General features: G+C 47.1%; 4 protein-coding genes across 5 annotated transcripts in view; 2 read left to right on the top strand and 2 right to left on the bottom strand.

Moving 5' to 3' along the window:
• The first annotated feature begins 243 nt into the window (after nucleotides 1-243).
• Nucleotides 244-10419, top strand: HAS3 (hyaluronan synthase 3). The gene is made up of 4 exons (XM_031950092.1): nucleotides 244-348; nucleotides 3600-4220; nucleotides 8214-8315; nucleotides 9446-10419. The coding sequence occupies exons 2-4, from the start codon at nucleotides 3600-3602 to the stop codon at nucleotides 10367-10369; spliced, it is 1647 nt and encodes a 548-aa protein (XP_031805952.1). The 5' UTR covers nucleotides 244-348; the 3' UTR covers nucleotides 10370-10419.
• Nucleotides 10420-10765: 346 nt separating this feature from the next.
• Nucleotides 10766-16023, bottom strand: DERPC (DERPC proline and glycine rich nuclear protein). Its single transcript, XM_031950091.1, has one exon. The coding sequence runs from the start codon at nucleotides 15983-15985 to the stop codon at nucleotides 13973-13975; it is 2013 nt and encodes a 670-aa protein (XP_031805951.1). The 5' UTR covers nucleotides 15986-16023; the 3' UTR covers nucleotides 10766-13972.
• CHTF8 (chromosome transmission fidelity factor 8) lies at nucleotides 15966-17076 on the bottom strand. Its single transcript, XM_031950093.1, has 3 exons — nucleotides 17012-17076; nucleotides 16635-16752; nucleotides 15966-16206 (listed from the first exon to the last, which is right to left on the bottom strand). Exons 1-3 carry the CDS (start codon nucleotides 17032-17034, stop codon nucleotides 15982-15984), a joined length of 366 nt encoding a protein of 121 aa, XP_031805953.1. The 5' UTR covers nucleotides 17035-17076; the 3' UTR covers nucleotides 15966-15981.
• Nucleotides 17077-23182: 6106 nt separating this feature from the next.
• Nucleotides 23183-25143, top strand: part of UTP4 (UTP4 small subunit processome component) — a 32817-nt gene continuing 30856 nt past the window's right edge. Inside the window, exon 1 of one of the 2 annotated variants that reach the window (XM_031950088.1) lies at nucleotides 23183-23287. The gene's annotated coding sequence lies outside the window, so the exon portion shown is untranslated. Of the gene's footprint in view, nucleotides 23288-23963; nucleotides 24667-25143 lie in introns of those variants that run through there. The other variant, XM_031950089.1, reaches the window with a different exon arrangement.

Genomic DNA, 25143 nt, shown 5'->3' with positions numbered 1-25143 from the left:
GGCTGGGGCGGGGCCCGGGGGGGCCGGGGCCTGGGCGGGGGCCGGGCGGGGGCGGGCGGGGCCGTCGGGCCCGGGATGCCTGCGCCCGGCGGCCCGGAACGGGCGGAGCGGGGCGCGGCCCCACTGCCCAGGGCCCGCGCCCGTGCCGGGGATGCCCCCTGAGCTCTGGGCTGGGCCGGGCGGCGTCCGGCGGGGCGCCCTCGGTACTTGGCGCGGCGGGCCGGCGGGGCCGGCTCAGTCGGCGTGTGCGGGCGGCGGCGGGGGCGGAGAGGAGGAGGACTAGGAGGAGGGGCATGGAGCAGCCGCAGCCCCGCTGATCCGCCGGGAGAGTGAGCAGCCGGCCGCACGGTGAGCTCGGGGCCCCGGGGAGGCTCCGGCCGGGCGCGCTGCGCCATCTTCAGCCTCCCGCCGCGCTCCGCAGCCCCCTCCCCGCCGACCCCTCCTCCCTTTCTTCCTCGCGCCTTCCCCTCCCTCCTCCGCGAGCCCCGTTTTGTGAATGAATGAATGAATGGAGAATGAATGGGTGGATGGGAGGGGGCGGCAGCGCCGGGGCGCGGGCTGCCTGGAGGGCGCCCACCCGCCGAGCCCCTAGCGGCCGCCTCCCCGGGAGCGGGGCTCTGCCCGGGGGCCGGCGGCCGCACGTGGGGCCCGCGGCCCGAGTGCGCCGGGCGCACCTGTCCGCCCTGGCCCTGCGCCGCCTCGCGGGAAAGTTTCGGGGCGGCGACGCGGAGCCCGGACCGTGTGGGGCGAGGGGCCTGGAGCCGGAGCGAGAGCGCGGGCTGCGGCGGTGTGTGCCGGGCCATCGTGGGCTGCCCCGGTGCCAAGGGCCGGGCAGTGCCAGGACTGCAGTCTGGAAAGCTCCGGAGCCCGAAACGCAAGGAGAGAGAAAGTAGTTGCCACCCCCCCCCCATGTGCTCTCCCCCGTCCTTTGATGAAGAGGGTTGTTTGGGAGCCGGGAGCCCCAGGTAGTGGGGGGAGGGGGCGGCGCAGCTCTGCGGGTCTTGTCACCCAACTCTTGGCAGGTCAGGGTGCCTTTGAGGAGGGCCTTGGGGAAGGAAGGGATTTTGTGAGACCTTAAAGGTGGTGCCTTTGTTTGCCTTTTACCACTTGGGAAAGGGAGCTAGTGGTGGAAGGAGCTTTTTTGTTTTCTCTTTTGCAACCTTTTTCTTTGTGCACGCTCCAGTCCCCCGACTAAGGTGGGTAAAGCAGGCACGGGGCTGTGGGTGGTCAGAGGCTTGTCCAGCATGGATTCTTACCAGGGTGGGCTGGGACTTTTAACAAGAAGTGCCCGCCGCCCCCCCTCTCTTTCCGTTGCACTGCCCATTCGTGCCCCAGCGTAATGCCAAGGAAGATTCAATGCAGTGACCGGCCCTAAGGGGTATGGATTTCTCGGTGCTTTTTGTGTCCTTCTGGACCATATACTCGTAAAGGGCGATCCTCCTCCCCCAAGGCGCTGCTTTTTCGGGCATTGTGCTAGCCCATTAGCCGTTCTCTCGCGGTGGGTCGTGGGGGGAGGCGAGTTTCCTTACTGCAGAGAAGAGTGCGCTTGGACCTCCCGCTAGGCAGGGGGGAGGGGGCCAGAGTCCTTACTTTCGTGTAGAGAAAGTACGGCAATAGCCTTTTTGGAATTGTGGGAATGGAGGAGCCTCGGAGATGCCTCTGACAAGTAAAGAAACCTGTATACTCTCAGTATTCCTAGATGAAGCTGTTTCTTCCTGGGGATGGGGGGAGGGGGTTGAGGGGAGTAGAGGAGGAGACCCCGGAGAGCCAAGGATCTGAGTCCTGCCTCTGCTAGAAGGGACTGGGGAGGGGGCGGCCAGGGCAGTGAGCAAGGGGGCTCCTCGGGGGCTTATGCATAATTGGGGGACAGGGGCTGGGATCTCGGGTCTGAAGTTCCATAAATAGGCAGCAGTGAGCTGAACTGAGCAGCAGGCCTGGCTGAGAAGGCTGCAAGTTGGGGGCACTTTACAGGAGCCGCTCTCCAGGAGGGAGCGGGACGATGGCGAGGATGGGCACAGAAGAGGCTTGGCACAGGACCTGCCAGCTCCACTCCCCCTCCCGCTGCAGCGCCCGCAGCAGCAGCCCGGACAGCCTCGTGTCCTTGCAGCTCTCCTCGGCTTCCTTCTGGGCTTTACACACAGCTCACCTTCTCCTGCCCTCAGCATCCATTTCCTCCTCCCCTCCCAAGAACTGTTTTCCTGTTTACTTTCTCTGCTTTGCCTCAGCCCCCTTTTCAGGAAAAGGGAGGGTGAAAGGGCACAGGGAAACTTTCTCTCCATTTTAATTTTTGTGCTTTGTTACCTCCCCTCTTGTGCTACCCATTTGTCCCCATGCCAGGAGCCCTAACCCCTAAAGCTGTCCTTTCTAGTTGTCATTCTGTCCTGTGAAGCTGGACATGAGATGGAGCCAGTTATTTTCACTATTCCTTATAAAAAGGATCCCAGCTGGCCCCCACCCCCCTTCCTGATTCCTTTTACTTCTGAGACTTCTCTTGGGAGCTTGTCTGTCCCCGGTCGTTTACATATTACATTTTCTTGCCTGTCTCTGTGTTGCCTGGCACAGAGCGGGTACTCAGGTATTATTTATTTCCTGACCCAGCATTTATTTCACTCTTCTTGTACCTTACCTGTACCCACCATGAGGCTCTTTCTCCACTATTCCTTCTTCCAGCAAATCTGTTCCATCCCCAGATGAGATGGACAGCTGGACCAGAAGTCCTTGGGGGGTTCAATGCTTCCTTGCCTGCCAAAAGTGTCCATCTCTGATACAGGACCCTTCCACCTCCCTAGCTTGGTGTTGCTGGGTGGGTGTCCTGGGCACTGTGAACTGTCCAGTGGAAGATTATTCATGGTTTGCACTGGTAAGGTGGTTTCCTATGACCAATCCACATAGGATTTACCCACTGCCCATGCTAAGGAAGGGGTGTTTGCTGCCTTCCATCTTCTTCCAGACTCCTACATTTGTATGGACAGTAGCTATTAGTTCTTTTTCTTAAAGTAATGGAGTAAAATGCAAATATCTATGAAAGGAAGATTCTTTATTAAGTTTGAGGGTGGAGAGAGCTCATCTATTTTTCTTCTTGCCCTCACATAGGCTCCCCACACAGTGGCTGCCTTTATAGGTTACCCTGTCCCATCCCCCTTTTTGCAAGAGGCATTTCCTTGCCCCTTCTCCTCCCTTCTTTCTGAAATGACCTTCCATTTACACTGCATAGATCTGCTTATACAATTAGTTGCCTGTCGTCTCCATCACTAGCATGTGAACTTTTCCAGGGCAGAGGTTTGGGATCCCCAGAGCTTAGCACACTGCCTGGCATACAGAGGGGACTTACTGGCTGCTTCCAGTGGCTTGGCAGGGTCCTGTTGCTGGGAAGGCCACGGCTAGTGGGTTGTTTTGAGCTGCAGTACACTAAACACCAGTGGCCACACAAGTCTGGCACCAACCAGCCTGTCTAAGAAGGGGTGAACCTATGCTGATTGGAAACAGAGCAGGGCAAAGCTCCCGTCAGTCCAGGAGCCTGGCTTGTGTTTCCAGTGGGTGGTGGATCCAATCCTAAAAAACTGTTGACTGACTTTCCCTTTGCTCTTTTTCTCTGATAGATGCCAGTCCACCTGAGCACGGCCCTGCGTGTAGTGGGCACCAGCCTCTTTGCCCTGGCAGTCCTGGGGGGAATCCTGGCGGCATATGTGACTGGGTACCAGTTCATCCACACAGAGAAGCACTACCTCTCCTTTGGCCTGTATGGCGCCATCCTGGGCCTGCACCTCCTCATCCAGAGCCTTTTCGCCTTCTTGGAACACCGGCGCATGCGGCGAGGGGGGCGACCCCTGAAGCTGGCCCCTTCCGTGGCTCTATGCATTGCTGCCTATCAGGAGGACCCAGACTACCTGCGCAAGTGCCTCCGCTCTGCCCAGCGCATCTCCTTTCCCAATCTAAAGGTAGTGATGGTGGTGGATGGCAACAGGCAGGAGGATGCTTACATGCTGGACATCTTCCACGAGGTGCTGGGCTCCGAACAGACGGGCTACTACGTCTGGCAGAGCAACTTCCACGATGTGGGAGAGGGCGAGAGCGAGGACAGTCTGGAGGAGGGGATGGGCCGCGTCCAGGAGGTGGTTCGGGGCAGTACCTTCTCCTGCATCATGCAGAAGTGGGGTGGCAAACGGGAGGTGATGTACACAGCCTTCAAGGCCCTCGGAGAGTCTGTGGACTACATTCAGGTATGGGCACAGTCGGGAAGCCCCGGGTTTGGTGTTATGGGGAGTCAAAAAAGAGGGACAGGGAAACCTGGCGGCCTGATCCCGCCTGCCTGACAATAAATGATGGCTGGAAGAGGGAAGGGAGCCGGTGTTTATGTAGCACTTGCTTCATGCTGGGCTTTGTGCTGAGAGCCTTACACACATGCTCTCATTGGATTTTTACAACCCAGGGCAACTATTGTGTTCATTTTATGGTTGAGGAAACTGAGGCAGAGAGGTCTAGCGCTGTGCCCAGAAGTGCACTGGACACTTTATCTGCCTCAGGATCCCCCCCTCAGCCGACATCGTGAAACCTCTCAACAACCTCCACTTAAAACCCTACCATTCTGAGCCTGCCTCTCAGACCTGGGTAAGATCCAGGAAATGTGCAACTTGAACTCGTCTCCCTGATTCTGAGCTCTATCCCTCTGCCCCCTAGTGGCCGGCCCAGAGGATACTGAAGTTGGAGCAGGAGAGCAGCTTTGACAGTATCTGGGCCAGCTTCTCTCAGTAGAGATAAACTAAAGCTCATGCAGCGACTTCCCATGTCTGGCACACAATAGGGACCTCATAAACCCTAGTAAATTGCAAGGACTGGATTTTAATCCAGATCCTCTGCCTCCAAAACCACCATTCTTCCCCCAGTATCTGTCTTCCTGCCTGTAAGGTCTCCCCACCCTCAGGAAACCTTTACCCAGGTGCCTGAATTGGAAGGTAATCAATTGGGATCCTATTCCCAGTTTGTAATAGGTAAAGGATAATGGGAAAATGTCTGGAGGTATCCCTATTAAGTGGGGAGAATACCCCTTCTTCAGGCTTGGGATACTTCAGGCTGACGAGACCAATCGAAGTCATGTTAGGGTCCTTTTCCTTTGGTGTTCTCTTCTATTCATTGATTGAAGGTTTTACTAATTCAGAGTTTTAGATATTGCAAATACTCATTAAAGGATCAGGGATGTTAGTATTTATAAACTACTTAAGTTATACTATCTAAGATGTGTGGGTGCAGAGACCCTATCATCTAGCAGAGTGCTTAGATATTTAGCAAATATTTACTAAGTGCAAATGAATTACTCATAAATCTCCAATTTCTCTCTTCGTGGTTTTAAATCCTACATTTCAGAGAGGGAAGCTGGTTTTGGAAAACTTAGCTTTTTGTGGTTTATCATGGGCTTTTTATCAAACTGCTCTTTTGTTTTTGCTCAGGAGTCCAGAATTTCAAATAGGACAATGTTACTCCAGGTGAAAGTTTCTTTAGAAATATATGTTGATCCATTCTGTTGTCACCACAAAAGCCACTCCCTCCTTCAACAATTCCTAAAGAAAACAAGCTAAAAAGAAATCTTACTTCCTGTGTGTTTTGTTGGATCGATGAGCAGCTGTGCTCCAGGTGCCCGACTCCCTCCACTTTATTGCTGTGGGATAACTGCCTATAGGCATAATCAGCAAAAGATAATTGGTGATGAGTTGTAGATGTGGTGTGAATCCTTCTGCCTGATCCAAGATTTCAATCTTCCCAGAGAGGGAGAAACCACCACTGTGATCTCTATGCGGTCCACTCCATAGAAGCTGAATGTCCTACCTTAGTATCCTTATTCATCCAGGAATGGATCCCTTTAGGAAAATTGATAGTAGGAGAAGAGAGGGGAATTATTTGAATTTGAAGAATAAGGGAAAAAGTAGAAATGAATGAATGCTTTTGGGTAAGGTATCCTTAAGAATCCAGGGAGGATTATTCTGGGAATCTCTTCTTGGTTTGGGAGATTCCTCTGGAACTTGATGTCAGCATGCTTTGGATTGCATTTGTGGATTACCCAGACTCCTTTTATTTTAATTAACTATAAACTGTAGCTCCAACAATCCACTTGCTGGCTATTTTATGTCGTGCTAATATCTCTTATTGCAGGCTGAATGAAGAATAAAAAGGGCATACTAAAGTCATTTATGCTTCTGGATAGACCTCTGGGCTGAAATCAGGAAGATCTATGTTCAAATAGGTCTCAGACACTCACTGGCTAGGTGACTGTGGCCAAGTCACTAAACTTCTGCTTGCCTCAATTTGTGGCAATCTGTGAAATGGGGTAATATTACTACCTACTTCCCAGAATTATTGTAATGTGGATAATGTGACATAATTGTTAAGCTCTTAGCACACAATATAAATGTTAGCTGCTTTTATTAAAATTTTTAGGAATTGGCAGTAGCAAAAATTTTAATCTAGGCATTTCTTTTTAAATCTTGAGAATGACTTGGAATTTTAAGCATGTTCATAAATTATTTTTACCCTGCTTGCTTTCTTATTTCAGATTGAAAAGGTTCTATATGTCACTCTATTAAGTAAGAAAGCCAGCAACTGGATTATTGGCCCACCTGGAATATAATCTTTGGTCCTAAGAATATAAACCCAATAAAAGTTGGCAGAATGGGCAGATTGATAGTAGGTTTTATCAAGATCCCAAGTGTGAAGAGTGATGGTCTTATACTCTGATCACAAATACATTGGCCTTTAGGGAGTTTTGTGACATTAAACACATCACTTAATACCTACTGAACTGAGCTTTGGTTTCCTTACCATAAAACGAATAGGACTAGTTGACTTTTGACAGCTTCTCTGATCTGAGGGGTCCTATGATCACAGGCCCTTTCTATCTAGTTTACAGGTAAAACCTTCATTCTCTCTCCCCTTAGAATGGGAACTCCTTGAGAGAGATTGCTTTTCTGTACATGTCTTCAGTGTCTAGGGACTGCTTTACATATAGTTATCATTTAATAAATGCTTTCCCTTCATTCTTAATTACAATAATGCTCAATTTAACTTCTCAAAATGAAGTTTGTGGGTCTCAGCCATAGGTATTGGTTTACAAAAACAACAAGAGAAGGCAGCTGTCCTTCAAGTGGCCCTGGATTACATGAAGTAGAACCTAAGAAAAAAAAGAAAAGGCATGGGTATGGTAAAAATAATCTATGGAGCTTGGTCTTGTCCATGTCAGATTATTCTCAAGAGTACAGATTACATAGCTTTCTTTCCCTGGGAAAAACCTAATAGAACATTACACTAGCTTCACAGTTCCCAAGCTCCTGCTAAGCCCCTTCTACCTGAGAGTCTTTGCTTTCTTCAGGGCCTTTTTTTAGCTGGTTTTTTTTTTTTTTTCTCTCCAACTTTTAAACATTTTTATTTAAAGTTTTGAGTTCCACTCTCTATCCCTTTTCTCCTGAAATGGCAAAAAAAATCAGATATAGTTTATACATGCTTCAGCAGTTCTTAAATCCTTTGAAGCTCTAAACCATGCAGATATGAGATTGCTTTTTTCCTCTTTTATTTAGCTTCAGATTGCTCCATTCTCTGGTGATTGGACTTGTCTGAACTGCTAAACATACTAGACTTTCCTTGTAACCTTCTAGTGTACTGATGTTGACTATGGATGGAGGTGATTGAGAGAGACAGTTTTCTTGGGGATTTGAGTTGATTGGGCAGATCAGCCACTACTTCAGCACTTTAGGCCAAAAAAACGTTGTTCCATTGTTGTGACTTATTCCTGAACACCTCTTCCCTAGATAAACAAAATGTTGGTACATAGGAGCTGTACTGTACATAGAGCTGAAACTAGCTCCTCTGCTTGGCATTTCTCCTCATCTTCAAGGATTCCAGTAGCCTTGGAGAGGGCCAAGACCTGTTTGGTGTGAAACCTAGAACCCAAACTCTCATCCTTCTTTCCCTGCATGAGGACTCTCCCACCCACCTCTTTACTTGGCTTAGTGCCCTTTACTCAAGTCATCAGACAAATCATTTAAAACTAGACATTGCCTATAAGGCCCGGAACTTTTCTTTAATCTATCTCCCCCATCCTAATGCAAAATGGCATACCAGGAAAAGTAGGGGAGTGTTGCAAGAGGTAGTGATACATAGCCAAAGGGACTCCGTGGGGTCTGGGGATCTGAACCTAAGAGACGCTGACCATGTGCTTATTCTGTCAGGTATGCGACTCGGACACAGTGCTGGATCCAGCATGTACTGTGGAGATGCTTCGAGTTCTGGAGGAGGATCCCCGAGTGGGTGGAGTCGGGGGAGATGTCCAAGTAAGACACATTTAGGGATTTCCCTGGAGAGTACCCTATGGCATAGTTATTTTTAATTTGTTGTGACAGGAGTAGAGCACTGGGCTTGGGGTGGGAAGAATGGAATTTTTCCCCTTCCCTTGGTGGCCTTGGAGGGAAAAGAATGGGATATTGAGAGCTGAGAATTTAGAAGACTAAAGGATTGCAGTGGAGAAAATCTGGACCACTTGACAAGTGAGTTTCCTAGAAGGTCAGTGGCTAATTTTTAAGATGAACTTTCTTGTTCCTGAGCAACTCTTCAAGAAATCCAGACATTCCTTTTGGGAGATTCCCTTTGGGGACTAAAAATCTCTAAGGGATCTATCATTCAGTTAATGACATTGGGGTCCAGATTGTCTTCTAAGAGATATTATTTATAGAGAAAAGCCAAGAGAAACCTCTTGGGCAGGACAGTGGGCCTATCAGTAAAATAAAGCATTTATTCAGCACCCGTCATGTGCCAAGTACTGTACTTAAGTGCTGGAAAGACAAAAGATAGTCCTTGCTCTCTATGAGCTGATCTTCTAACAAGGGACACAATATATAAACTAAATACAAATAAGATACATACGAGATAAATGGGAAATAATAAGGGAAGGACCAGGAAAGGCTTCTTGCACAAAGTAGAACTTTAGCTGGGAAGCAAGGTGGCAGAGATGAGGAGAGAACATTCTAGGCCCAAGTCAGTCTCCCATTTTACCAGTCTGTTGTGACTGTTATCTCCTTGTAACATTAAGTACTGGCTTTTAACCATTTGATAACATAATGACAAAATTTGAATTTAATAAGGGGAAGTGGGAGGTAAACAGTGTGGAGTCGGAACTAGGTGCCTAGGAAATTAAAATTGGATTTATTTCCTGCTACCCTCAAATTTTCCTTCACTAGCCTGTCCAGAACTGGAAGCTGGACATTTTTCTTGGGAAGCAGGCTAGCCCTTTAGCAACGTCTCCTTTATCCCCTAGGCTGTTCTGTGAGGCAGAAGGACCTAGAGATACTTTGGATTTGAAAATTCACGAATACCAGAATGCTCCAGATGCTTCTATCTGTGGCCGTTAGTTGGCAGAGAAATGGAGTGTGTTGAAGCTAACAAGAGTTCTCTTGTTCCTTTTTAGATCCTCAACAAATATGACTCCTGGATTTCCTTCTTGAGTAGCGTGCGGTACTGGATGGCCTTCAATGTGGAAAGGGCCTGCCAGTCCTATTTTGGGTGTGTTCAGTGCATAAGTGGGCCCTTAGGCATGTACCGGAACACCCTTCTTCAGCAGTTCCTAGAAGATTGGTACCACCAGAAATTTCTGGGCAGCAAGTGCAGCTTTGGAGATGACCGGCACCTTACCAATCGGGTTTTGAGCCTTGGCTACCAGACTAAGTATACCGCACGCTCAAAGTGCCTCACAGAGACCCCTACAAAGTACCTCCGTTGGCTCAACCAACAGACTCGCTGGAGCAAGTCTTACTTTCGAGAGTGGCTCTACAACTCCCTGTGGTTCCATAAACACCACCTCTGGATGACCTATGAGTCTGTGGTGACAGGTTTCTTTCCCTTCTTTCTTATTGCTACTGTCATCCAGTTGTTCTATCGGGGCCGTGTCTGGAACATCCTCCTCTTCTTGCTAACGGTGCAGCTTGTGGGCATCATCAAGGCTACCTATGCTTGCTTCCTTCGGGGCAATGCAGAAATGATATTCATGTCCCTTTATTCTCTCCTTTACATGTCCAGTCTCTTGCCAGCCAAGATCTTTGCCATTGCCACCATCAACAAGTCTGGATGGGGCACCTCGGGCCGAAAAACCATTGTCGTGAACTTCATCGGACTGATCCCCGTGTCCATTTGGGTGGCAGTCCTTCTGGGAGGGTTGGCTTACACAGCTTATTGCCAGGACCTATTCAGTGAGACAGAGCTGGCCTTCCTAGTATCTGGGGCCATCTTGTATGCCTGCTACTGGGTAGCACTCCTTATGCTGTACTTGGCCATCATTGCCCGACGCTGTGGAAGGAAACCTGAGCAATATAGCTTAGCCTTTGCTGAAGTGTGACGGGCAAGGGCAGCTCTCTGAGCAACGTGGGAAAAGTGCAATGGGCCAGGGAGGGGAAGGGGCAAACTTGACTCCTACCAGTTTAAGGAAAAGAAATGGGGAGGGCGGGCGGGCGGGCTGTGTCCTTGTTTTATTAACTGTCGTCCAAAGGACAAGTTTGAGTGCAAAGGAGTTTGACCTGCAGTATGGCCTGGAGCAACCATCCCATTACACAGACCATGGATTCAATTGAAACCATCACTAGATTCCTTGGACACTGAGGCTCCTGTACCTCTGCGCTGACAATGATTCTGGAGATTGTTTCCTTTCCCTGAAGCCCAGGAGTAATCCAGAACCAAGTGTGCTGTGCACATTTGAGGATGGCCTCCATTTAGCGGCAGCTTTTTGGTGAGTGAGCCAGCTCTGCCCACACTTCCAATCGCTAGATCCCTACGATTGTCCCCAGGAAGTGGACTGGCCTCTTGGGCATCAGGGAACAGGGTCTGAGAATGGGGATTTAGTTTGAAGATCCTCAAGTATTCCTGAACACCCAGAAAGTGACCAAATCGGCAGGGATTAGAAACTTTCAGTAGCAGTTGAAGGTGAATTTATACCAGGAAGAGGGCACACATGTCAGTCATCTATGTTCTTTTAGTATACTACAGGCCACAGTAAATTTTAGTCATGGATGGAATTCTTAAATTGGAGTTCCAGATTAAGGCTTCCCATGTACAACTCAAGAAATTATAACAAAATCATTTAAAGCTTAGGAAATTATGAAGTCGTCTAAATCCATGGGGTTTCTAAGTGAACCACTTCTCTTTCCTCCATAGCACTGTTGTCAGTGTTTCAAGTGGCAGAAAAGTCTGCCCAAGACAGGTAGATAACTGTTTGGGGTGACTGAGGGCAAGTAGATATTTATGAAGCTGATTTAGATTTGAATTTCAGGTTGACTCCAACAAGCTGTTGCTCATTATATGAAGCCCAGCCTCCTGCCCTCCACTACAACCTGCTGTCTTGGATTCTACATAATCAACTAGTTTACAGATGCAATTCTTGTCTTAGTTGTCACTTATACCCCAAATAGTGGGTTTCTCCATCCTATCCCCTAGGCATTTTTCAGTTTTCTCACAGCTAAGTTTCAAAATTTTCAGCTTTATATTTGCTTTGCTTATTTCTAGGCAACACAGAACCAGGAAATGGGGCGTTTCCAGTTCCCAAGGTCTTTTTTTTTTTTTTTTTTTGTCTCACTTCTTTCTACATCTCATTGGCTGAAAAACCATTAATTGTATATTCTCAATTCTTGGGTTAACATGAATTAGTTTAACTTATCTTTGGGACTTTGAGCATCTCTTGTGTAGCAAGACCACAATAATATTCCTGACTTTATTCTTCACTATTGAATCAGTCCCTAATACTCAAAAGGCAAATTAGGAAAAAACAAACAAACAAACAAACAAAAAAAAAAAACCCTCTAGGACACCTGTTGTTTCCTGCAAGAGAAGGAAGTGTGCTCCAAATGGCCACTGGGTCAACTTATGGTGCTTTTCTTTTCAAACAAGTTTTGTGTCTTGGAGGTGCTGCCAGCAGTTGCAGCATCACAGCAGCTCTCTACTCCTCCGGGAAGGCAGACCATCATGGATGAGGAAGAGGCCAGAGGTACCAGCTCTAGTTCATTCCAAAGTTTTGCTTATTAAAGAGTGATCTTTTGATCTAAATACTGGAGGAAATCCAGCCAGCCAATGCAAGGTGCAGATTTAAAACTAAGGGCTTACTTTTCTCAATTTTACCTAAAAATGGTTAAGGAAAGAATAGGTTTTTCCTAGCTGTCCTACCATCAAAGTTCCTCCAATCCTGCTACTGTTGCCAGACTCCCAGATAGAAAAGGAGCAGAGGCAGATAAGTGGGCTCACAACTTTCAACCTCGACTGGTTTTTATAAGTTATTTTTTATATTTTCTGTAAAACGCAAAACCAAACATCTTCTGCTTTATCCCTATTTCATGCAAGGGAAGAGAATTTATATTAATGAAAAATTTGGTTTTTCTCTTAAATCCCATTTTAATGAGGGTTTTTCTGATCTTTTGTAATTACTTATTTCTACAATGATTTGTAAATGTATTTATTTTTTACCTACATTTTTTTCACTTTTCAAAAAGGTCAAAGTTTTTATACTATGATGTATTTGTCAAAATAAAAATTTGCACACGAGAATAGCAGTCTTCTTATTTCTTAGAGGTCCTCAATCCCCCTTGTTTTTAATCGGTGTAAAAAAACTTAGGTGTGTCTCAGTAAGTCCCAAATCTGGAACTTGAAATGGGGCTAAAAGATACTGGTATGCCAGGTAATATACCATTCAATACATCCCACAGCATGACACTGATCTCTTGGCAAAGCAGTTTCCCAAAGATAAAGGGTTCACTGTGCTTGATACTGGTTTGGAGTCTTTAAGTGAACAAGAACTGAAATTTAACTTCCATCTCTCTGGTTTATTTGCCATCCAACCACTTTCCCAGATAATTTCCAACATAAACTCAGTCCATTTAACTGACAAAACCGTGAAAGGTGATTGTGCATTTAGCCCAGGAACAATATTAAAGATGTTATATACAAGTGGGAGCTAAATCAGATTGTAATTTGGGTCAAAATCCTTGATGAATTATCAGGCAGATGAGTAAGAAAGCTCCAGCTGTGAACACAAATGTGAGCTTTCTTATTCCTACAGCAAAAGCAGCTAGACAAGCTACACAGAAGAGAATGTCGGCTCACAGCCAACTTCAGCTAAAACAATTAAAACTCATGGGTGAGGTTCCTTACTCCTGGGCCAGGTAACAAAATGGGCTCAAAATCAGCAACCTCCCATCCCATTTATTAAAGAAACAGTAAGAAATGATATATTGTAGAATGAAACACCAACGATGCCTTCATACCAGGCTGAAAAGCAGTGATTATTCCCCTCCCCCTCCCTTTTACCTCCCATCCCCCCCACCCCCTAGGTCCCAGAGCCAACATCAAATTCAAAATCTTGAGGTTCTTTGATTGGGAGTAACAGTAGCAAGAAGGGCAGGCGAGAAGCTGCTTCACAACTTTGGCCTCCTGTGAATTCCAGAGGTGGCCAATGTCCAGTTTGTGGCATAAAGAAATAAGCTTTACTTAGAACTGAAAAGGACTATCCAGTCAGAGCTGCTCTATACAAAGTTACTGAGTAATGTTTGAAAACTGGAACACAATTAACAAAAGCAGCTACCCGGGTTTTCTCTGGTAAGGAAGATGGTAGTACAGAATGAGCTGGGACTGGCAGGCCTTTGCATCCCTGAGGAAAAGTCCAGGAGAACAATCCAAGAAATGAGTAAGAAAGAGAGAAGTCGGCACAAAGCAGTGAGAAAGCACCACAGGCTACAGGACACTGGGAGTCTTTCTCCCCATCCTTAGGGTTGAGCTTGCCTGCCAGAGTCCTTGTCTCACAAGCAAATCGAAGACTCCATCTTCACTGGAGAAATAAGCCGTGGAAAGAAATGGCCATCAAGTCAAGCCTTACTGTGGCCTTCAGAACACAGCCGTTTCCATCTTGCCCAAAGCCGTGGTACCTTGCAGCCAATGTAGCCTAGGCGGGAGGGGGTGGTCTCTAGGGTGGCAGCATTCCATTCGAGTACATTGCAGCCAACGGGCCTCCTGGTCTAGGAAAAGTTGGACCGGGGCCAGAAAGGCTTCCACTCCTAGGAAATGGTACCACAGTCTTCATTATAGGGCCATTGACCCTAGGAAAAGATGGGTTTATACCCATGGGACCAGATGGCCTTGGAAAAGGAGCTTGGTTTATACCTGGAGCACTTGCTGATGTGGGACCTAGTGAACCAGCAGCAGACCTGGGGAAAGGGACTTGACTAGGACCGAGTGGGCCAGTGGATCTTGGGAAAGAAGCTGGACTTGGGCCTTGCAGTCCAGCTGATCTTGGGAAATTAGGTGGGTTTGGGCCCAAGGGACCAGATGACCTTGGGAAAATTGCTGTACTGTGTGCCTGAAGACCAGTGGAACGTGGAAAAGTAGGTGGGTTTGAGCTGGTCGACTGGGAAAATGTAGCTGGGTTCAAGCCTGCAGGATTTGTCCCCCTTGGAAAGGGAGTTGAGTTTACACCTAAGGGACCAGTTGGCCTCGAGAAAGAAGTTGAATTAGGACCTAATGGGCCACTAGCCCTTGGCATAGGAGAAGAGTTTGGACCTGCAAGGCCAACTATCCTAGAACCAGGACCAGAGTTTGGACCCATAGGACCTGTTGCTCTTGTCATGGAAGATGGATTTGGACCCATATTTCCAGATGACTGTGAGAAAGGGGCTGAATTTGCTCCAAGGAGGCCAGCTGCCCTTAAAATGGGAGCAAGATCCATACCTAGAGATCCAGAGGCTCTCAAATCAAGACCAGATCCTGAGCCTATGAGACCAGCAGCTCTCAAATTGGGACCAGCTCCTGAACCCAAGACACCACCTGCTCTGGGATCCAGATTAGGACCCTGGCCTGTTCCCAGACCTACTCTTGGGTTAAGACCAGGGCCTGGTCCCGGGGCACCTGCTCTTGGGTTAGGACCAGGACCAGGACCAGGGCCTGTGCCTAGGCCACTAACTCTAGAGTTAGGACCAAGCCCTGTGCCCAGAAATCCACTTGCCCTGGGGTCAGGGACATGCCCTGTGTTTGAGAGACCACTGGTTCTTAGGTTGAGGCCTGGGCCTGGGCCCGGGCCTGTATTCAGGCCGCCCGCTCCCATGTTGCCTGCACCCAGGCCACCTGTGCCTAGGCCGCCTGCACCAACATTGCCTGCACCCAGGCTATTGGCGCCAACACCACCTGACCCCAGGCCGCCAGTGCCTAGGCCGCCTGGTCCCAGGCCACCAGCGCCCAGGCCGCCCGGTCCTAGGCCACCTATTCTAGAATTAGGACCTGGGCCAGTAGTACCCAAGAACCCACTTCCTCTGGGGTCAGGACCAGAGCCCGTGCCCATAAGGCCACCTGTCCTTAGGTTTGGGCCGAGACCTGTGCCTAGCGAACCTCCTGGTCTCAGGTCAGGACCAGGACCTGAACCCAGACCACCTGCTCTGGGATCAAGACCAGCACCCATAAGGCCACTTGCCCTTGGGTTAGACATAGGACCTGTGCCTGGGAGCCCACCTGGCCTAGGATTAGGCATAGGACCTGTGCCCGGGAGCCCACCTGGCCTAGGGTTAGACATAGGACCGGCACCTGTGGCAATACCTGCTCGAGGGTTTAGACCTGAGCCAAGTGGGCCACCTGACCTTGGGAAAGGAACTGAGCTTGTGCTTGGAGGATTCATCCCTCTTGGAAAAGGAACCACATTTGAGTCACGGGCACCAGCTGGGAAGGAAGGCGGACATGAGGCCAATGGGCCAGATGGCTTTGGGAAAGGAGCTGGATTTCTGGCGAGGGGGCCAGCTGGGAATCGAGTCATATTTCCACCAAGAACACTGGCCAAAAGAAAAGGATCAGGGTTTACCCCCATTGTGTTGCCTGCATTCAAAACAGGAGCCATTGGTGAACCAAGAGAACCGTCCATCCGTCCTCGGGGTGGGAATGGGGCACGAGTCCAGGGAGTTGGCCGCTCTCTAGAAAAAATCCTTGGTTCTTTCATACTTTCTTGGGAACGTTGGTGATTATAGGTTTTGGGCGAGTTTTGAAGAGAATCTTGTTCTTTATTAGTGCTTTCACTAGGTACCGAGTTGCTGTCTGTTTGCCACTTTCATCACATTCCTGTTCCCCAGAACCACTTTTTACCAGGACAGCAAATGGCTTCTCCAAACGGATAATTTTCCCATATAGGATATGATGCCCCACAATCAGCACAGGAATTCCCTTCAAGAAAAAACAAAAAAACAAAACAAAACAAAAAAAAAAAAAAAAAAAAGATACCTGAGGTTCAGGGTAAGAGAAAACTCAGGCAACCCTATCAACCTGTTCAGGTCTTTTGCCTTACTCCTTGGCATTTCTCACACTATCTCACTGAGATGCTACATTTGACAACCTCCCCAACCCTGTGCATTTCCCAGTCACAAAGAAAAATATATTTTCCATTTTTAAAGATACAATCTCTCCAGTTACCCCAAAATAAAACTTCTCTGATGCTTTAGAGGTAGGGTAGGAGCATGACTGGATTCCTGAGGACATTAGCCAGACCTCACATAACAAACCTTAGGGCAGTCCCCACTGTGGGTTCTGGGAGGGCCACCTTACTGTGGCTTGTTTTTCTGAGGCGTTAGGCAGGGTAAGGAAAGCCCCCTCACCTCGGTGGTGTAATGTAGGTCTCCCAGGAGGTTTCCAGCTAATCCAGTGCTGTAGCGAGCCTCGATCTCCCCCTGTAGCTCCATCAGCACCCATTCTGCCAAGCCTCCAGCCCCAGCACTGCAAGCAAAGGGCTGGTGGTTACAATATTTTTGAGGGGTGAAGGATGGGCAGTATACCTCCCATAAAAGGCTCAGCCATTCTTTTTGATCAAGTTTACTTGAAAGTGGGTAGTGTTAGGCACTGAACTAAAGGTTGAAATGCAAGGATCTGCGCAGATGCACTCTGGGATCTTAGCTCTTTGAGAAAATCCTCAAACTTATCCAACCCCAACTATTCATCCCACAATGGAAAAAATCATCAACATGGATTCACTCACCTGGAAATCACAATTTGCACCATCAGCTTTTACTCTCAGAAAAGCAAGCTGAAGAAAAGCTGAAAAGAGAAAGGAAAAAAAAAAAATTATATAAGGACAACCTGAAGCTTCCTTCTTGGCCAAATAGGAAGAATTAAAAAAAAAAAAAAAATACTTTTCCCCGACTTTTCCCAGGAGATACAATGTAAAACTTCATTGACTTCCCTCCTTTGTACAGTCAGAAAAGATTATTTTAGAACACAAAAGGTCTCCAGGAAAAGTTGAGTTACAAAAATGTCTGTAGCATCATTTAAAATAGTCTACCACATATTTTAGGTACTCATCTCATCTAAGGTCCTTATTGTTTCCCACCGACAAGGGAAACCAAATGTACTGTACTGAGATTTTTCTTATACAACAGTGTCATCTTGTGGCAAATTTGGGTACTGCTCAAGAGCATGTTTAAATGACAATGAGAATAAACAACACATTTTGAAATGGATAGCCTAATCATCCCACACATTTGCCTACTATGTTTTATTTGAAGGGGGAGAGGGGAACCAAAAAAACTTAAGCATCAACTTCTAAGATCACAAAATTTTTGTTTGCAGAACTAATGAGAAAATAGACAAAATTCAAAAACTGTACATTTTCTCATTAGTTCTCCAAAACAAATGTTTTTTTTTAATTGATTCATGCAATTTCATTAAATTTCAAATTACAAACATAAAGAGAAAAGGGACCATGAAAAGGAATTATTAGGGGTAAACACTGACCACAAATAAAAGTCGAGTAAAAGTACAATAGAGAAAAATAATAGTGTATGGTTTATAACTACCCTATAAAACAGGTACAAGCTTTACCTTCTTTTTATGTATTAGGAAACTGAGTCTGAGAGGGTAAAGGCTTTTGCCCCTAATGACACAATTATTAATTGTTCAAACTCAAACTCAAGTCTCTAGACTCCAAGTCTATCTTTCCTTTCACTACCAAACATATAACAATCTGATTGGGACTTTAACTAAAACTAGTTTCTGAGAAGTAAGATGGAATTCAACCCAGAAAACTTATGAGGCAATTAATTAGTAGGATTCTAAGTATATTCTAAGGAAATTAAAAGGCAAGAAAATAACAAAAATGATAAGTCCTAAAAAAATTTCTGAATTGAAAAGCAATTCATTATTTCTACAGAAACACTCCTGTTCTATAAATTACAGAAAATTTCAACTCTCTAAAGGAAAATAGATTTGTGGAAATGGAGAAAACATCCTCACAAATTAAAAGCCTAAATGTCACATACTTGGAGAAGAGGGGTTCCTAAAATTTCTGGGCTCATCAAGGTCTATATTTAGAAGAGGTACTTAATAGTTAGCATTTATATAGCACACTATGTTTGCTAAGAGTTTTACAAATCTTATGTCATTTGATCCTCACAACCATCCTGGGTGGGAAGTAATATTATCCCCATTTTACAAATGAAAAAACATAAGGCGAAGTTAAATGACTCACCCAGCTCATGTGTAAAACCAGATTTGAACTCAGGTCTTCCTGACTCTAGGTCTAATACTCAACTTCATCACCCAGCCACTAAATAACTTTATGATGACTGATGATTTTTTTTTTTATCTTAATTTTCTCTTAACAATCTACTGAGCTGTTTCAATTCAAAATGCAGAAACTAACATTTCGTTTTCTGCAGCCAGAATAAGACAACTCTATGTTCCAGATTTCTGGGTGTTTATTTCAATGTTGACTACCTGACAATGATGGTGAAAAAGTCTGTCAAACCATGTGACTAGATTTGGAGTTCAAAATATATGGTTACCAGAAATTTTGGAAATCAGTGGAGTCCTAATGGAACAAAAATCAGTTCCTAATAGGCAAATGTGCATATTTAAGAAGATTGTGGACAAGCATTCAAGATATAGTGTGCACCACACTTTATAGGGCCATTCCTAACCTGCCCCGCTTCTTGGCTGAATAGCAACTCAGAAAGAATATTTTGTTAACACTTGATTATTGGGAAGATGTTATGGATGTCCTCAGTAGTCACTGAATGGATCAGGATGAGGAATAGACAAAAACCGTAAAACTATTGGCTAGCAACTATAAATAACTTCAGAGACTACAGCACAGAAATAATCCAGGCATCTGTTCTAAAAGGTTAACTTTCTGTTACAACTGTATTCAAAAGAAAGTAAAAGAAATCACAGGATCTAGAGTAAGAAAAGAGAGCATTTTTCATGATCCCCTAATTTTAAAAATGTAAACAATCTCTTTTGTGCCCATTAAGAACCTGAGGTTCACAGAGATTTTATGACTTGGCCAAGACTATACAGGTACATAGCAGCACTTAAATATACTGAAATTATAGGGTACTATTCACTGTCAAGTTTGGCCCTTACTATCTAATTCATGACTTGGAAGCTAAGTGGTATTGGGATGAACACATTCTGACAAACTTCAAAGTCCCCATTCTCCCTATATATCATTGTCACAGATGGATGTCTGCAATGGACACATCTTGGAACTTATTCTGGCAAAATAATACTAAAAACTAAAACTCAGCTTGGGTATTCTAGCATTTGTCATTTCCAGCTAGTCCAGAACAGATCACAGGCATTATTGCATACCAAGTCTGATTTGTGAACATTCCTGTGCATACTCTGTCTGTTGCCCAAAATAATAGGGCATATAGTACAGTTAGCTGGCAAAGAATATTCTCTCCTTCAGAATACAGAAATCTCCTGTAATCATAAAACTGTATGTTGTCTATTTCCTTCCTTATTTCTTGATATCTACTGTTACTTCTGGTACCTAAATATTTTACTCTTTAGGGTTTGGGCAGGTCCAAAGCTCATAGCTCATTTACTCAATTGCTTAGGGTGTGATGAGAAGAACAAAAGGAGATGAATGTAATATTAAGGCCTATCTAAAGAAAAAAGCACAGAGAATAGAGTATAAGTCAAATCTTGTTTAAAAAAAAAAAAAACAGCATTTATAATAAAAAATGACCAAAAAAATTTCTAAGTCCCAAATTATTTATATTTCAAACTTTATTCAACTTGGGACTAGCCTTTGAAGCACATAAAATTTAATCTATACAGAAATGTGATAGCAAAGCGACAATATTTCACAGATACTGATGCACAATTATAAAGGCCCATTAAGTTATACAGCTGAATTAAAAACAAAGTCAGTGGATGTACCCCTCAAATCCACTTTAGTTTTTCCCTACAAAGCAAATATAAGCATAAATCTATTGTCATTAGGAGTGGCAATTCAGTTTTGTTAAGGGTATAATTTAAGTTTCACTCCTTGAGCTAAAGGTAAAAACATTTAAGCCAACATAAGTAATCCAGTTCATGTGAGATTAAAAAAAAACATATCAAATAACAAAAAGCAGTTAAAAAACCTATGATTTAAAAAGAAAAAAGCTTTCGAGTACACTGGGTAAGATTAATTACAATAAACTTATACTTTAGGAAAGATTTTTCATTTCTCTATTTCCTTCTGATATTTAAATTTTCAATATGTTTTATAAACATTAACTTCATTCTCATGTTATTCATTTATAGATCATTTACTGAGTACCTAAAGCACTGAAAGGGAGGCAAAATACTTATGCTAGATGCAATGGGAGGGGATTAAAAAAAAAAAATCTTAAAGAATGTGGCTATAAGGAATTAATATCCAAGTTAAGATAAATTGATGTGCACAAGGACAGTGAAACAGTTAATTCTACTTGTTAGTTGGCCAGGAGAAAAAAATCCTATGCCGTATTTTACATATTTGTAATTTCAAATATTATGAACACGAATACATGTCATCACTTTAGGAGATTTATTCTTTGCAGCAATCAAGACCTAGCAATATTCATCTTTCCTGGCTACTAAAATACCAAACCCTTCTTGGTTATTAAATTCTGGCAAATTGTTTATTTCATTTGAAAAAGCATAGAAGCGAGCTATCATAGAAAATGGTTCCATATTTACATGTTCCCTAAAATTAAAGCATTCAATCTAAATGGTTTCTTAGGACAAAGTGGACTTAAGGAATAGGCAATACCTATAAACTGCCCCTTACTCTTTCTCCACTTCAGATTTTTAAATGAGAACACTAAAAAGTAAAATAAAAACTCATGTCAATGAGTTCATTAAGAATAACAGGTACTTAAAAGTTAATTAAAGATTGCTCTGGAGGAAAAGGTGCTATCAACAAAGCCTGAAGGACAAATTTTAAAAGAAATCCTTAGAGTAAATTCTGCTTAATTATTCACACGACAATCCTTCATTCACTTCGTGATCTTAGGCATCCCTTTCCCTAATATCAACTTTAACTTTCAATTATTTGTCATCAATTTTTTTTTTAACTCTTTCTAAAGATTTCCCTACAAAGAATACATCTTTCATGGAAAACATGCTCCAATTTTATTGTTCTGAAAAAACTTTGTATATAACAATTTATGCTGGCTCCACCTTGAACTCTTACTTTTGGAGGAGCAAATGAAATTAATCTTAATAACTTTCCCTGTACTTCTCTAGAAACTTCCTTAAAATAATAGCTAACATTTATATAGTGCTTACTATGTGAAAGACACTTTGCAAAGAATTTTCTTTAGTTAACATTTTTAGAGTAGTTTCAGAATATAGTGATGAGTAGTTTGAAGAGTGCTGGATTTAGAGTCAGAGTTTAGATTTGAATCTCACCTCACTGACTTTCTATATGTGGGACCTTGGGCCAATTATTGAACTTGCGTCTGTTTCCTCAGCAGTAAAATGATGGGATTACACTGAGAAATAGTTAAAGAGCAAACTGAAACTTGCATTACTATCAGATTGCTTCACAGAAAGAGGTCAAAATGGACTTCTCTCAATATGAGGAACTTTTCCATGTGCTCTCCTCCAAAAATGAAAAATTCATGTGGTTTAAAAATACAGATGAGAAGATGAAATCTTTTTATTATCAGTGTTTTCATGGTACCGTGACTGGAAATAGGCGGCCTGAGCATCAAAAGGCATCCCTGTCTACTGACAGGTTTATAGGAGCTACAAGTGGAGGGGCTGACCCTGTCCCCGCTCCCCCACAAGGGCTGTGATGTACATGTGGAGCTGGATGTTTCAGAACTTTTCATCAGGGAGGGGTGGTTTCACAAACGTGTGTGGACACTATGCATACACGTGTTACTTTTCACAACACACTGTGGGAATATTTATGATTCTGCTTCTCCTCAGGATCAACTACGGCCTTGGCAGGCCCCGGGCTGCCCAAGCCGATTCAATCCAACAGTTTTACTCCACTACTTGCCCAAACCTTCCACTTCTCGGACTAGCTCCGAGTCCTTGACCCCCCACCCCCTTTCCCTCCCAAGCCTCTGCCTCCTCCTAGAAGAATTTTCTTTCCACCCGAGGATCCCCACGCCCCGTCCCTAGAGCTCGTCCCTCCCCCGTTTCATACAACAGTCCCAATCCCCTGGGGGGGGGGGGGGTTCTTGGCCCCTTCCTCCCTTCCCCTCCACTTCCTGAGTCCACTCTCCTCCCCTCGCCTTCCACTTCCTGCATCCCCAGTCCAAGCGGGTTCCCGGTCCCTTCCCCGTCTCTGTGGCTCGGTCACACGGCCTCGCACGCCCCGCCACCCTCCCACGCACTCATCCTCCCCCGACCCACGTGTCGCTCGCTCGCCGCCCGCCCGCCCCACCGTCTCCCTGCGAGACCCGCGCCGGGCCCGGCCCCCTCTGCTCCGCCTCGGCCCCCCTCCCTGCGCCCGCCTCGGCCCACGGATGCCCGGCCTGGCCCCGACGCGGCCTGCGAAATCGGCCCCGCCGCCCCCGCCCCGGCTCCGCCGCGCTCGCCCCCGCCCGCGCTCGCTTCCGCCGCCTCGCCTCAGCCCCGGCCCCTCCCGCCTGCCCGAGCCCGCCATTCTTCCCGCGCCGCCCTCCCTCCCTCCCCGGGCCGCCAGCTCCCTCGCTCCCGCCCGCCCGCCGCCGCGCCTCCCCAAGCCCCGGCCCTCGCCTCCCGGGCCCCTTCCGCTCCCCCTCCCGCACTCCCCGCCCGGGGCCTGACCTGCAATGGCGGCCGCCGAACGCGGCGCCTCGCGGCCAACGGGCGACAACCGAACCTCCCGCCGCCACCGTCCGCCGCCGCTAACACTGTCTGCGCACTTCCGGCTCCGTGGGGCCAACAACTGCTTCCGGGGTCAAAGCGCGCGCACGTGGTGCGAGGTCGAGGCCGGGTGGGGAGGGGAGCGCGAGTGGTGGGAGAAGCCAGACCAGAGGCCGGAGGCTGGAGGCTGGCGGAGGTGAGTGCGGGCGGTGGGAAGAGGGGAGCAGCCCTGCATCGTTGGGGGATCCCTCTATGGGGCTCCGAGACACCCCCAGAACTGCCGGGGGGCGGCGGGAGGCCCCTCAGGTCTGCTTCTGGGGAGCGTTTCTTTCCCCGAGCCCGGCGGGCACGCCGGGGGCACCCACCAAGTGCCTGCCGGGGCGCGCTTCCGCCCACGCTCCCTGTCCCTCAGGACCGAGGAAGCCAGAGGGGCAAAAGCAGTTCTGACCTCGCGGCCCCCCGGGGGGAGGGGGGGCTGTCGTCACCCGCGTTTTACCGATGGGGAAATTGACTTGACCAGAGTCACCCAACCCGGAAGCGTTTATCGCGGAATTTGAACCCGGCTTCCTGACCCCCACGCCCAGCCCTGCGCGCAGCGAGTCCTCACGCTGCTCGGGATTCTCGGCGGGGGACGCGTGCGGCCGGGCCGCAGGAGTCGGGGCAGCGTTCCCGGGGCCAACCCGCGGCCCGTCCGTCCGACAGGAGGGGAGACGGAGGTTCGCAGACCGGGCCCGCAAGCGGGATGCCCAGCCTCGAACTCTGAGCTGGCCTGGGCGCCCCGCGGCCCCCGGCCCCCCTCCCCCTCCCGCCCCGCGGCCCCCTCCCCCTCCCGCCCCGCGGCCCCCTCCCCCTCCCGCCCCGCGGCCCCCTCCCCCTCCCGCCCCGCGGCCCCCCTCCCCCCTCCCCGGGACCTGTAGCAGGAATCGGCTGTAGAGGCGGACCCTAGCGAGTCCCCGGCACGGGAGGCGGTCTTTGACGCCATCAGCTGTGCAGAAGCTTGTGGAAGCAGAATGCGGAGCGCGCTTTGGACCAGACAGTCCCTGCTGTGGGTCTCCTTGGGACTGCCTTCTCTCCGCTTGCGGTTTTGTGAAATCCTGTGCCAGTAACAGCTGCAACAAGTTAGGCTTCCTGCGTGTTCTAAGGGTTGCGAAGAGCCCTCCTCCCCGACAGCCCCATGAGCCCTTCAGGGCTCCGTCCGTGCCCCCGTTTTCAGATCTTGAAGTGCAGAGGGCCGGAAGAGACTGCCTCTGAGCGTGACCGTTCTTGCCAGCTTCAAGGACCGGCTTTCGGGGGCAGGATTTGAATCTGGATCTCTAGACTCCTTAGCACGTTGCCTTTTTTTTTTTTTTTTTTTTTCTTAAATAAACATTTTGGCCTCTGACATCCTCCATCTTCCCCCCTTTCCCCTCATGGTGGAAGCCTAGCCTAAGCTAGGAAATAGGACAGTTCTACCTTCCTAGCCAGGCTGCTCTGGGCCACTGCGTTAATTTCTCACCTTTTGTTTCCTTATCTTTAAATTGGGCCCAACCGGGGAGTGCTGCCTCCTGGCTTTTACTTTGCGGAGTGGAGTATTTGGTATGTCCTTTCCCTCCCTCCCCCCATCCTTACCTCATCCTAGAGGCTACTTTGTATTCATTTTGCAAGTTTGATGTATTATTTTTCTGTGCTCATGTTGCACATGCGGTCTCCTCCCCCTCTCCTAATCTACTGTAAGCTACTTTTTGTCTCCCTCCTTGGTACATAGCACAGGCCTTGGCACATAGTAGGCACTATAATTGCTTGCTGAATGGATCCTCTGTTTGTTGCTCCTTCAGACCCAGATAAGTACCTACTGTGTGCCAGGGACTGTGCAGGGGGATTACAAAGAAAAGTAAGACTGTCTAGTCTATTCTGGGAGAGTTCTGCAGTATGTAGGGCTTAACATTATTACCATGTAAATAAAAAATAATTCCTCTTCACTCCTGGGGTGGGGAGGCACAGTAAACAGAGTAAAAGCTGCCTTTGAGTCCTCCCAAGGGAACGGTTGATCAGGATATAGAAGCTTAATAAGTT

This window comes from Sarcophilus harrisii, chromosome 2, assembly GCF_902635505.1.
Source record: "Sarcophilus harrisii chromosome 2, mSarHar1.11, whole genome shotgun sequence".
NCBI lineage: Eukaryota > Metazoa > Chordata > Mammalia > Dasyuromorphia > Dasyuridae > Sarcophilus > Sarcophilus harrisii.
This window is presented reverse-complemented; position numbering and strand designations above follow the sequence as displayed.

Excerpts from the sequence above, each read along its gene's own strand:
- HAS3 (XM_031950092.1), top strand. The coding sequence starts at position 3,600 with ATGCCAGTCCACCTGAGCACGGCCCTGCGTGTAGTGGGCACCAGCCTC. Across the intron at positions 4,221-8,213 it reads AGTCTGTGGACTACATTCAG|GTATGCGACTCGGACACAGT; the intron begins GTATGGGCACAG and ends TTATTCTGTCAG. Across the intron at positions 8,316-9,445 it reads GAGTCGGGGGAGATGTCCAA|ATCCTCAACAAATATGACTC; the intron begins GTAAGACACATT and ends GTTCCTTTTTAG.
- DERPC (XM_031950091.1), bottom strand. The coding sequence starts at position 15,985 with ATGAAAGAACCAAGGATTTTTTCTAGAGAGCGGCCAACTCCCTGGACT.
- CHTF8 (XM_031950093.1), bottom strand. The coding sequence starts at position 17,034 with ATGGTGCAAATTGTGATTTCCAG. Across the intron at positions 16,753-17,011 it reads GTGCAAATTGTGATTTCCAG|TGCTGGGGCTGGAGGCTTGG; the intron begins GTGAGTGAATCC and ends CTTTGCTTGCAG. Across the intron at positions 16,207-16,634 it reads ACCTACATTACACCACCGAG|GGAATTCCTGTGCTGATTGT; the intron begins GTGAGGGGGCTT and ends TTTTTCTTGAAG.